At 49.8% G+C, this 12,835-nt stretch overlaps 1 protein-coding gene across 2 annotated transcripts in view; it reads right to left on the bottom strand.

The window, feature by feature from the left end:
* Positions 1-2,946: 2,946 nt before the first annotated feature.
* LIG1 (DNA ligase 1) overlaps positions 2,947-12,835 on the bottom strand; it is a 502,345-nt gene continuing 492,456 nt past the window's right edge. For both annotated transcript variants that reach the window (XM_085616644.1, XM_085616645.1), the window contains exon 27: positions 2,947-3,921. In XM_085616644.1, the coding sequence (XP_085472770.1) occupies positions 3,844-3,921 (78 nt within the window). In that variant the 3' untranslated portion in view covers positions 2,947-3,843. The remainder of the gene's footprint in view (positions 3,922-12,835) is intronic.

Consider the following 12,835-nt stretch of genomic DNA (forward strand, 5'->3'; position numbering starts at 1 on the left):
CTTGGACAATCCAGAAGGCAGGGTGCACTGTATTTAAAAGGCAGGACATGTACTTTTAGGTTTTGCATGTCCTGCTATTGAAAAACTCTCAAATGTGTTTTTCATTATTGTCAGGCCTCTCTCTCCCATAGGAGAACATTGGGATTACCTTATTAGATGCTACAAGTGCAATTCCCAATTGGGAAGAAATAAACCCTTCAAGTCTGGTGTTTCTGGAATCACAATTTAAAATCCAAGCTTATGGTAAAGTTGGATTTTAGATTACAATTCTGAAAATGCTACTTTGAGAAAGTTGGCATTTGTTTGCTGTAGTCATTTGGTACCTGTAGCTTGTCTCTGATCCCATGAATGGGTGTGGTTGGCAGTTGGGCTTCGTGTATTCCTCCTAGACAGCTGCACACAATGGGAACTTAGGTGTCTCTCAATGGACCATCTCTGGCAGGATGGGGGTAGGAATTAGGCACAACTTCACTTACACCTAAATAGGCTGTGTCCTGTTCACACACAAAGGGCTGCATACCCCCTGTAATGAGTCTTAAACCAGGGCAGGAACTGAGGACCTCTGAGCACTTCAAATGCTGATCTTTAAAGTTTTCCTTACTTCAAAGGCACCACACGGTACAAGTACTGGACCTCAGACACCACCACTTCAGTACACTTCTGGACCTCTGGATACTCTACCAGGAAGGACTGCCACTCTGCTGGACTGCTGCTTTGCTGTGCTGACCGGCTGCCCTCCTGGGTGAGAAGGACTGGATCTGCATCACTTGACCCCAGAGTGACTCCAAGGGCTGGTTGGATGGACTCCTTATCTGCCTCAGGGACATAACAGGCTTCCAACCCCTGTATCTGGACTCTGCCATCTGCGCGTCTACCCTGCCAAGAGGTGCCACCCCAGTCCTGGACCCTTGAAAGTGGGCCTAAGGTGCTTGCCAGCGGAACAGACATCTGCTGAGCGCTGCATCGATACTGCTGCATTGATTGGACCCGCCGTAAAAGACTTGGATCGCTGCCAACTCCCACATTTTGGGACTGACATCGCCTCAGGAGCTGCCGCTGCACAACGCTTTACCTAGCACAAGCTCCTCGCAACTCTCGTCGACGGCGAAACTCCATATCGCAGCTTCACTGCTCATCGGAGCAAACGCATCGCCTCGGCTGCTCTTTGCATCCTTGACAGCGGATTTCGCATCACAAGCCCCGTCAACAGGATCTTCCATGTCGACGCATCAGGACCTTGCACCACAGTCTCACCTCATCTGGGAACTGACACATCGCCTCCGCTATGCGACGTATCTACAACATGGATTTGAGAAATGCTCCACAATCAGAATTTAAGGTACTCTGTTCAGCTGGCCTAACTAGGTCCTTATAGGGGGCATGGGTTCCATTGTGGTCAGCCTGAACTTGTAAGTTTGTCCCGGTCTGGTACGACCAGATGTTCCCAACAGCGCTTTGTGCTATTTTTATTAAAAACGTTAACAATCAAGATCTTTGGTTCTACAAACTGGACTTTTGTTGTTTAGGTCCTGTTTTTTTTTTATTCAAGTCCAATCTATGTTTTGTAACTTGGTGTGGAATGTTTTTGTGTGGTGTCTTAATTGTTTTAGTGTTTTAAGTGTTGAACAAATAATTTGCCTCAAAGTTATGCCTAACTGCTCTGTGTGCCAAGCTACCAGAGTGTGATCGCAGGTTGATTTAGAGTTCGCCTTCCTCCTATCCTGACTAAGATTGTGGTTGCTGCTGACCAGGGATAACACCCCAGTCAACCATCAGCCCAATTTCTAACACCAATTCATAAGGGTCATAAAACAGCTCACACAACTCTTTCCAGTGCTGTTGAAGGAAGCTAAGATGCAAGGCTTCAGGCTGTGGTTCAGGCTATTACACATGTTCCTAGGTATTCTGGCATTTAATCTTCAACCGTCTTGGACTAAAGGCAGCACCAAAAGGATCATATTTTTCTTCCGCTTCGGTGTTCATTAGCTTAATTGGTGGCTGAAGTAGAATTTTACTACGAAAAGTATACATCGGTTGTAGAGGTTTCATGGTTAAAGAAGCTCTTTATGGTAGAATCATCTAAGATGTAGTTATCGATGGTGGTGACACGGACAGTGGTATTGAGGAAGCTTGTTTTGGACTGCGACCTCTGTGGGCTCTGCAGTGAATTTCTCACCTGTAGTGGCCTAGAAGAGGGCTCGTCGCAGTCAGTCATGACCATCGACTGGATTACCACAGACAGTGGGGTAGTCTTCAATTATTTAGTCAACCAGAGAGGACGGTGGAGGCATAGATATCAGAGAAGGTCTCGCTTTATGGTTTAAATCTTTTATTAGATTTTCAAACAAAGAACAAGACCTACGGCTCCATGTAAACAGTGCGATATTGACAACAAGTGTCTTGGAGAATAGCATTACCAAGGTAAGATGAGCAGAGCAGGTCAACTATCAACAGAAAGGGAAAAAAGAAAAAAGGGGGGGGGGGGGGGAAGGGAAAAACATGAAATAGAACCAACATTGCTTCCCCCCACCCCCCTCGTCCACCAAAAAAAAAGGGAAAAAGTGATGTGAAAGTCAACACGGTCACCTAAGCTGTTATGGGAAGGTCTCGCTTTATGGTCGTTCACTGGAGAATGTATGCCTGAGGCCACAGCTGCATTAGGCTTTCTTTTTTCTTTATTTCACAATTCAGATTTATAGGAGCTGGCCTCGGATTCATCCCCTTAAGAGGTGTTCAGTTGTCTTATTTTTCTGAATGCAAGGTTGAAGTTCTTTGCACACTGAAAATTGGTTAGAGTAGAAACTGACAACTAAAGGGGTTTCACCTAATTTTTGCAAAACAGATACATATTTAACAAGGGAAAAAAATAATTATGCTTTCATCCACCCTAGTTATAACCCACCCATCTTCTATATCCAGGAGAAATGCAGCAGTTGTAAAAACAGATTAGAAACAGGTTTTCTTTATTTTACAAGTAAGGTTAGAAAAAAGGAACATTGTGGTCAAAGATATTTTTTCTTTTTTACAAAACAAATATGTTTACAAAACACAAGACATGTTGCTTTCAAGACTATCAAAGAAAAACTACTAGCTATCCCCTCTCACCCCCATCCTCTCTCACCAAACATAATGATGGTGTCTCCATCAAAAAGTCTCTCACCATACAACAATCTGCAGTACGGCAATATATTAAGAGGAGACTAAACTTGCACTTCGCTCTAAACGCTTAGCTTCATGGAAGTGAAGTTTCATTATCTCAATAAAAAGGCACTAGTCCAACCATATTACTGAATGGCGCTATGCATGGCTAATGATCCAAGTTTAAAGACAAGGACAGCTCATTAACGGATAACATAAAATAACATGGCCTGCGATTTACAGGATGGAGTTTTATCAGATCATTCAGATTTTCAGGAAATTAAAGATTACTGGGCTTGAAGAAGTAGGATTCAGGACATCTGACAACTCTCCTGTATCATGTATTTTTTTCTGGCAGGCATAACGGCTATGTAAGGCAGCATGGAAAGCACAAGCACTCATCATAACTGCTATTGTCAAAAACATCACACCGGTAATTTACCCCACTCATCGTCCCCAAATTCATTTTAAGTTATCATAGCTCTAGTCCTTGGTCTCCCTTCAATGCACCTGCACGTTTGGTGTGTATGCCTTTGTGCAAGCAGAGCTTACAGTAGCAAATATCCAATACTGGTGTACTCAGTAAAATATTAGACGAGTCTCCTGGCATGTGATTCAACATTCTGGACAGTTTTTCCAAGGATGGCCTTGCCACACCCTAGTCATGGAACAGATCGTAAGGGTGGGAAGTAGTCATTTCTGGCACTAGTAGAAATCTTCTTCCGTCTTTTCAGTTGCATTCTGGTTCTGGATTTGCTGCTGCTTCTTATACAAATCTGCAACCTGAAGAAAAATTCCAAAGGTATATTTCCTTGTTTTCATGTTTAAATCACAAGCAACATAATATAAAAACAGCATAAAGACACAAGCCATCCCCATCCTTGATGGCAATTCCGCCTTGCGTAAAGGACTATGTATAAGGGCATCAATCTATGGGACTTGTAGGAAAGGGCAGGCTCACCTAGGGCTTTTCACCATTATGCTCGTCTCTTGCCTCCTCTCAATTACGCTGAAGGCATTACTTACCGGTAATATTAGTCCCTCCTGAGGAGTATCTTTATTAATTTCATAAATATCAGATATCTGTACTCAATAGAAAAATACAATTCTACAAAAATACATGAATTGGATTGTTGCCTACAGCTTCTCACTTTTAAAAGAGAATAAAATAAAAAGTAAGCTGTTAAAAGGCATATAATTTCACAAAAAGAAAACAGCACTGTCACAAATGCAGCCAAGATCCACCACACTCCGATTCATCATTTGGCAATTGATCCCACAATTTGTTCATTTGGACAACCTAACTAAGTCTGACCTTGATGAAAGACTCTTATAGAAGATAAAAAAACTTCACTATCAGATCTCCATAAAAAACAAGTTACTTACCTTCGGTAACATCTAATCTGGTGTAGACAGGATCTATCTGCAAATTCCTACACTTTTAATTTGCACCAGGCTGAATCAGGAAAGAAATTTCAGCAGTACCGATGCACGTCGGTAGAGGCCTTTGTGCATTTCTAGTGACATTGACCATCGGATGGGACGTCCATATATGCCCCTTCCCAACACGCTGACATCAATTTCTAAGGTGACAACATTCCGCAACAAAAACACAGAGCCATTTACAGAAACTGGCCAAGGAAACAGTATCAATAAAGAGATATCTCTCTCTCTCTCTCTCTCTCTCTCTGTGTCAATACAGACAGATCTGCTAGAAGGAGTATCCCAATATGAAGCCAGAGGAGTATCCTAATATCAAGCAGGATATAAAAGATAGGAATAAATCAGTTCACAGTGCGGGGAGGATGCAAGGGTCAGTAGGGAGGATGGAAGGGTCAGTAGGGAGGATGGAAGGGTCAGTAGGGAGTCTGGAGCTAGGTTCAACATCTACCAGATAAGGCGATACCAAAGGTAAGTAACTTGTTCTTCTGATTGAGACATTTAGCCGCAGATTCCTTACCTTTGAATTAGATACCAAAGCAAAAAATCCCTGGAGATTAAATTGTGAAAGACTGCAGGGTGAAAGATCTCACTAGAGAGAAATCAAGACTCGCATCCGTTTTCACAAAATGCTAACACCTAGAGGAGAAGGAAAGGATGGCCTCCGTAACAACAAATAGTGAGACAGACCGAGGAGGAGCTGGCTGGGGCAACGCCAAATCAAGAGAGGGTACACCCCCTGCAAATAATAGTATGCCTGAAGTACGAGTTACTTACCTTCGGTAACGATGTATCTGGTAGAGACGATTCTAGCCGCAGATTACTTCACGTAGAATTATCCCCAGGCGTGAGACTGGATCCGGAAACTTTTTTGCCACAGCATCCCTGCGCGCCGGAGGTGGGGCGACATCACGCGACTTCGCCCAGGCGGCGTTAGCGCACGTGACATCAGTGAGGTCACATAAGACCCGCCCCCGGCGCGCCCACGTCAGTTTTCTTCTGAGAACTTTTCTGCACCACAATGCGGAACCACCAGATAAAAAACTGTGGAAGCATGGGAACAGTGTGCGAAGAGCAGAAAAATTGGAAAGAAACTGTGACAACACCACCAGAGTAGTGCCAACACCGCAGAACCCAAGGGCAGGGAAAGGAGAAGAACAAGCAGAAACCTGCGCAGTCACCCTGCCAGCACATAGACAACCTCCCATCCCAGTGCACCGGAGGCAAAGAACATGCGTAAAAGTCATGGCACACGTCCAGCAGCCAACAAAGCCAAAGTCCCAAGGAAGGATGGAAACGGCCAGAAAAACGCACTCCACAGCCAGAACAACTGGCATAAGACCACCCAGAATCAACCCAACTCAGCAGTCACTGAGGAGGGGATGGTGGAGGATAAGGCGGAGGAGGAGGACGGAGACCCGTCAAGAGCCTTTGGATGGCGGAGTCGGCCGGGGCATGGAACAGGCTGCCATCAAACGGAAGGTCGATGAGTTGTTCCCGAATATTCTCAGGGAATACTCTGTCCCGAAGCCAAGCATGGCGACGGAGAGCGACGGCGGAAGCCATGGCCCGGCCCAGCACCTCTGAGATGTGCTGAGCGGAGAATAAACGCTGCAAGCTCCCGGCCATCCAATGCATGATGCCGTAAGTCCACCAGACCAGACTCCTGGGACGCTGCAGATCCCAGAGACTCAGCCGAGTCCCACAAACAGGAGGAGGCCCTAGCCAGCACACACCAGGTGTTGAGGGCCCGCAGGGCTGTGCTGGTCGAGGCGAACATGTTGTGCCCCCAAGAGTTCAGCCAGCGGGCCTCTCGGGACGGGGGAGTCAACCGTGGCGGCAGGGAGGGAAAAGCAGTCCGCAAAAGGAGGCTGGCGGCTGAGGGTTGAAGGGAAAGACACGGCAGGTCACACAGCGCTGGGAGGTGCCGGTGCAGAAGATGCTGAGGCACCGGGTTTCCCGAGGCAGGATGCCTCCAAGCCCCCATCAAGGAAGAAAGGAGCGAACCTTCAAAACGGAAGACTTCCCTCCCACCAGAGCCCTGGTGAAGGACCTCCCAAGGCCAAGCGGGACGGGCAAGGGCCAGACCTGGAAGTGAGAATGGGCTGAAGAATGAGGGACCTGTCGCTCTTCCGACGAACACCTCTGCCTCAGGAAGGGTGGGGAGCCGCCCTTCGATGCCAGTGAGAAAGACACCACACGGCGACCAGTCTCCGGGGCGGGCGACACCAATATACAGCCTGCCTTCGGAGAAGGAGCGTCCGAAGACGAATCCGCGGCATGACTCCTGTGGAGCCGTAGAGTCCACTGCTTGAGGCACGACGTCGGCACCATCCGGTGTCACCGGACAAGGTACCTCCAAGTCACCTCGCACCGGAGACCGGAGTAGAGCTGGAGCTGCACAGGCTCCGGGGCGGCGCCGGAATGACGCCGACCCGACCCCTGCCAAGGCAGCCCCCTGCGTGGGGGGGAACGAGACGGGCCTGGGGAGTGGCACAAAGCCCTCCGCAGCCCAGAATGAGGCGAAGCTCACTCGGCAACCCATGTGGCGGCACCAGGGACGATTCAACCTCCGACTCACCCTCCAACGAGGCAGCCGCCTGTGAGGTGGGACGAGGGGTCCTCCCTCGGCCTTGACCCGGAGCGGGACGAGGAATGTCCACCGACCCCTGTGCCTCCGCACGGTCCAGCTGCTGCCAGCGCCGTAGCAGTGTCACCACGGCCTTAGACAGGACCACCTTGTCAAAGGATCGAGAGGGGCTCGGGGATGCGTCCCGAGCCCCGGCGACCTCCCGCAACACCACAGGGACCCCCTCGGGAGTTTGCGGCGAGGCAGAGACGCCGTGGCCTGAAGGAGGTGCCCCAGAGGAGCCGCACCCCAACAGCACCACATCCTCCCAAGCCTGGATCTGAACCAGTCGGCACCGGGGCCGGAGCCACTGGCGCCGCTGCAGAGGGCCCTGCGCAGTGCGAGGGATCCGCCGATGCCCCAGGTGGAGAAGGAGGAGGAGACGCCAGCGATTCCTGAAAAGCCGCCGGGTATGTCTCCATTTGGACTCTCGACACGCCAACACTGGGAAACGGTGGATAGGATGACACGCGGGGCTGCATCACCCGCGGAGAGTAGACGCACCCGGTAGGCCGGAAACCAGACCCCGAGGACAAACTGCAACACTTACCCACTGGGGTGCGATGCTCACGTGACATCGGAGAAGGCCGAAGACTAGGACCACGGCCGTATCTGAAGCTGTCCGCGAAAGCAGACCGAGGGGAGGACGTCGACCTGGAGAGACGTGCGGAGAGAAGTTTCATCCGGCGCTCCCGCCGCGACTTCAGCTTCAACTGTTGGCACGCCGCACAATCTGTGGTGCCGTGATCGTCCCCCAAACACCACATACAAATGAGGTGAGGGTTCGTCGCCGACATAAGACGCCCACAAAACGTGCAAGTTTTAAAGCCCGAAGGCATTCGCACACTGTTCCATTCCAAAAGGTAATGGAAGAAAAAGGGGCCCTAAGCAGGCCCGTAGCAAGCATCGGATCCGCGTTGCACGCGGAAAAGGAAAAAACTGACGTATGCGCGCCGGGTCTTATGTGACCTCGCTGAGGTCACTTGCATGGACGATGCCTGGGCGGAGTCGCGTGATGTCGCCCCGCCTCCGACGCGCAGGGATGCTGTGGCAAAAAAGTTTCCGGATCCAGTCTCACGCCTGGGGATAATTGTACGTGAAGGAATCTACACCTAGTAGCCCCTATCAGATAAGCTGAACCAAAGAGGGGCTGCAGAAGAAAATACAAGTGTACAAGTACAGAGTCCAGATAAGAGCCTCTCTAAAGAAGACTGGAAACAGAAAAATTGCAGGCAGTATAGATCTATCGGAAGAAAATCCTGCAGAATAGTACGTACTGAGAGAGTAAAAGCATTTTGTATATACCTGCACATGAAGGTAAAAACCACTGCACAGCTCCCAAAGGGAGGTGAAGACACAACAGAAGAAAGGAACTCTCAAGAAGAGAGATCACAAAATCAAAGAAGAACTGGTACAACTAACTCTGAATGGGTTAGACACATGTTAAGTGTAGGAAAAAAGAGAAACCTTCATAGAAAAGAACAGTTGAGAAGAGGAACAAAGTTCCTGACGAACCACTCCAGAATAAAAGAGTTAAAGAACAGCCAGATCACAGAACAAGTAGTCAAAGGTGAGGGCCGAAGAATAAAGGGATAGACAGAGGCCGACCTCGAAGAGCGGTGCGTGTGGTAGCAAGAAGAGACGAGGTAGGTCCTCAACGCAAAAAGACAGACATCGTTCTGCAAGGATGAAGCAGCCGGAGAGAACAAGGGCAGCGGTACAAGAGACCAGGCCCTTGAGTTGCTGGACTCACAGGAGGAGTCGGAGCAACTGACAACCCGAAAACAAACCAGCAGGAAAAATCGGAGGAAGAAAATGTCAACCCAGTTCCACAAATGAAATGACATATACAAGTTTACATATATATTGTTAGAAAACACTAATAATAATTGTTGTATTACATTGAATTCTATTAAGTCCTGTTCATTATTATTTGTTTGAATTTTTTAACAAACAAGCACCACAGGCACCCAAGAAAGGAGAGGCCAGTCCATCCCGTCCGGAATGCCCTGTTTGTGCAACAGGAGATCCTCTGAAGTTGTAGCCTAATGGGGTAACAGATGCTCATGCCCACAAGATCAGAGTGCAAAACTCCTGGCCCAATCCAAAGTCACTAGGATGACTTGGGCCCAGTCGCTTGTGATCTTTTTTAGAACCGGAGGCAGGAAAAGCAGGTGCGGGAAGGCGTATATACAAGCGTTGTTACATTCTAGCCGGAATGCATTTTCTAACAAGTGTTACTGTGGAACCGGCAATGTGCAAAACATTTAAAAATTTTTGTTCTTGATGGTGACAAAGATCTAGCCAGATTTCTCCCCACTTTTGGAAGATGCTCTGTACCACTCAGGATGCAGATGCCACTTGTGATCTGCCAGGCACCACCTGCTCAACTCCTCTGCTCTGACATCGAGGGACCCTGCCAGGTACTTCAGACGAATACCCTGGAACTCCACCAAACTAGTGAAGAGTCTCCTGGCAAAGGACCCCGAGACTTCACTCTGCAATACTTTCTTCAATACCACACAGCACTGTTTGATGCCTGTGAGAACCTGCACCACCCTCCCCCTTCATGTAGAGCAGGAAGGCCTTCAGAGCCCGATGAGTGCCGCTCAACTCCAACAAATAGATATGGAGCTCGGCTTCCATCAGATCTCTAACTTTTTCATATGACCTCCCTAGCCCACATCAATTCATACATCACCATTATCAGCTCTGGCAGGGGAAGGGATATGGGCAAGCCACTGGACCAATTGTGTTCGAGCAGCCACCACTTCAGATTAAAGGAGTCAGATTGGAGGAATGGGAGGGCCTGAGGCAGGTAGCAAGATGCCAGAGGGCATAGAGGATGGATTAGCCACTGATGACCTGACTTGGGGCCCCTGTGATTCCCCGAGGCCTAAAGGAGCACTAAATTGAGCAGGAAGTACACCAAGAAACTACAGCATGGCCTCCTTTGAACCCTTAATCTGCTGCGGTGTTACCAATGGCATAAGTAAGTTGGGACTCATCGGGACAACTGAGGGATCAGATCCATAACCACAGACGTTGAGGGTGAACAACATACATCGTGTGACTGTCTCTCTCCCTCCCTCCCTCCCTCCTTGGGTTCAAAGAAGTGGGATGTGGGTGGAGTCAAGCTTTGCTTTCTTATCCGTTAGCTTAGAATTTGCCCTGGCCTTACCAGAGAATTTTAAGCACAAAGATGATCGCTCCTAGGAGCGCCTCGGGAGGAGCACAAGGTCTCATTTACTGCAAGCCACCAAGTTTGTGTGTTTGGTAACATAGTTTTGCCTCCCTGTCGAACAAGTTACTTACCTTCGGTAACGATGTATCTGTAAGAAACATTAGTTAGTTAGATTCCTCACCTTAGAATATCCCCAGGCGTCAGACTGGATCCGGAAGATTTTTCGTCCGCAATACCCCTTGCGCGTCGCTAGGCGTCGCCTGCGGCTCCGCGTCCGTCGTCGGCGTCGTGCGCCGGAATGACGTCGGAGTACTTAGACGCCGCTCTCGTGCGCTGACGTCAGTTCTTGTACATAGCTTTCCGCGCCAGGAACGCAGAGCCATGCAAGAGACCGACACTGGTGCCAAAAAAGTCTAGGGCCCTGAAAGGGATAGCCTTAACCCTAGATGTCAGTTCGCAGAACGGGGAGGATGGGTGGGTCGGTGAGGAATCTAACTAACTAATGTTTCTTACAGATACATCGTTACCGAAGGCAAGTAACTTGTTCATCTGAAAGAAACGCGTTAGTTAGATTCCTCACCTTAGAATAGATACCCAAGCAATACCAACCCCGGTGGTGGGTCTGCGAACCAAGATCACACCAGAAAGTCCTGGAGGACAGAACGGCCAAAGAAGCCATCCCTTCGGACTTGGCTGTCTAGGCAATAGTGCCTGGAAAACGTGTGCAGCGAAGCCCACGTCACCGCCTGACAGATGTCCTGCAAAGGGACTCCCCGTCCCAAAGCAGTAGTAGCCGCTGTGGCCCGAGTAGAATGGGCGCGCAGCTCAACAGGCGGGTCCTTTTTTGCCAAGGAATAACTGATTTTTATACACAAAATGACCCACCGGGAGATTGTCCGTTTGTGCACAGCTTTTCCCTTCTTTGCACCCACGTAGCCAACGAAAAGCTGGTCGTCCACTCGGAACTGTTTTGTGCGGTCCAAATAAAAGGAGAGCGCACGTTTTGGGTCTAGACGGAGCCGCTCTTCCTCTTTGGAAAGATGCGGATGCGGAAAGAAGGTGGGCAAGGTGACAGATTGCCCAAGATGAAAGGGGGTCACCACTTTCGGTAGAAAGGAAGGACGAGGCCGAAGGACAACCTTGTCCGGATGAACAGATAGAAAAGGAGGCTTGGACGATAGAGCCTGGAGCTCACTCACCCGTCTAGCCGAGGTGATGGCTACCAGGAAAGCAGTCTTAAGAGTAAGAAGACTAAGAGGACAATTGTGAAGGGGCTCAAAGGGAGCACACATCAGGAATGTTAAGACAAGATTCAAGTCCCACTGAGGCATTACGAAAGGGACAGGAGGGAACGTGAGAGTAATGCCTTTAAGAAAGCGTGACACTGCAGGGGACTTGAAAAGAGAGGGCTGATCAGGAAGCCGTAAGAAGGCAGAGAGGGCAGCAAGATAACCTTTCAAGGTGCCCAGGGCAGAGCCCTGCCGGACCAAAGAAAGAACAAAAAGAGGAGAACCTCAGAAAGAGGGGCGGAAAGGGGATCCACAGCCTTTGCTGTGCACCATGCCACAAATGTGTTCCACCGGCAGGCGTATACCGTCTTTGTGGAGGGACGCCTGGCTGCCAGAATTAGATCACAGATTTCAGGAGGCAAGTCAAATGGCATCAACTGTCGCCGCTCAATCTCCACGCATGGAGGTGGAGGCTGGACAGGTTCGGGTGGAGGACAGTCCCCTGCTGCTGCGACAGAAGATCCTCCCGAAGGGGCAGACGTATCGGAGGATCGGTCAACATACTGAGTAGCTCGGGATACCAGTACCTTCGTGCCCAATCCGGAGCCACCAAGATGACTTGGGCCCGGTCGCGCCTGATCTTCTTCAGCACTCTGGGCAGAAGTGGTATAGGCGGAAAGGCGTTCAACAGACCGCTCGCGAAAAGCGTCGCCGAGCGAGTGCCGCCTTGGAAATTCCAACGCGCAGAACTGCTGACATTGCGCGTTCTCGTCGGTGGCGAATAGATCTAACCAAGGCTCTCCCCACTGCTGAAAGAGACCTTGCGCCACCTCGGAGTTCAGACGCCATTCGTGATCCATCATGCACCAGCGGCTGAGTTCGTCTGCTCTGGCGTTCAGAGAGCCCGCCAGATGTTGAACCACCAGGGTGATGCCCTGGTGTTCCAGCCATGTCCAGGGGCCCAGAGCCTCCTGACAAAGGGTCCACGGCCCTGTTTGTTGCAATACCACATGGCGGCGGTGTTGTCCGTGAACACCTGCACGACACTTCCCCGGACAGAGGGAAGGAAGGCTTTCAGTGCAAGTCGGATCGCTCTCAGCTCCAACAAGTTGATGTGGAGGCGAGACTCCGCCGGAGACCAGAGGCCTCTGATCTCCGCCTCTCCCATATGGCCACCCCATCCCAGGAGGGACGCATCCGTCACTACGACATGCT

Source organism: Triturus cristatus, chromosome 7 (assembly GCF_964204655.1).
Source record: "Triturus cristatus chromosome 7, aTriCri1.1, whole genome shotgun sequence".
Taxonomy (NCBI): domain Eukaryota; kingdom Metazoa; phylum Chordata; class Amphibia; order Caudata; family Salamandridae; genus Triturus; species Triturus cristatus.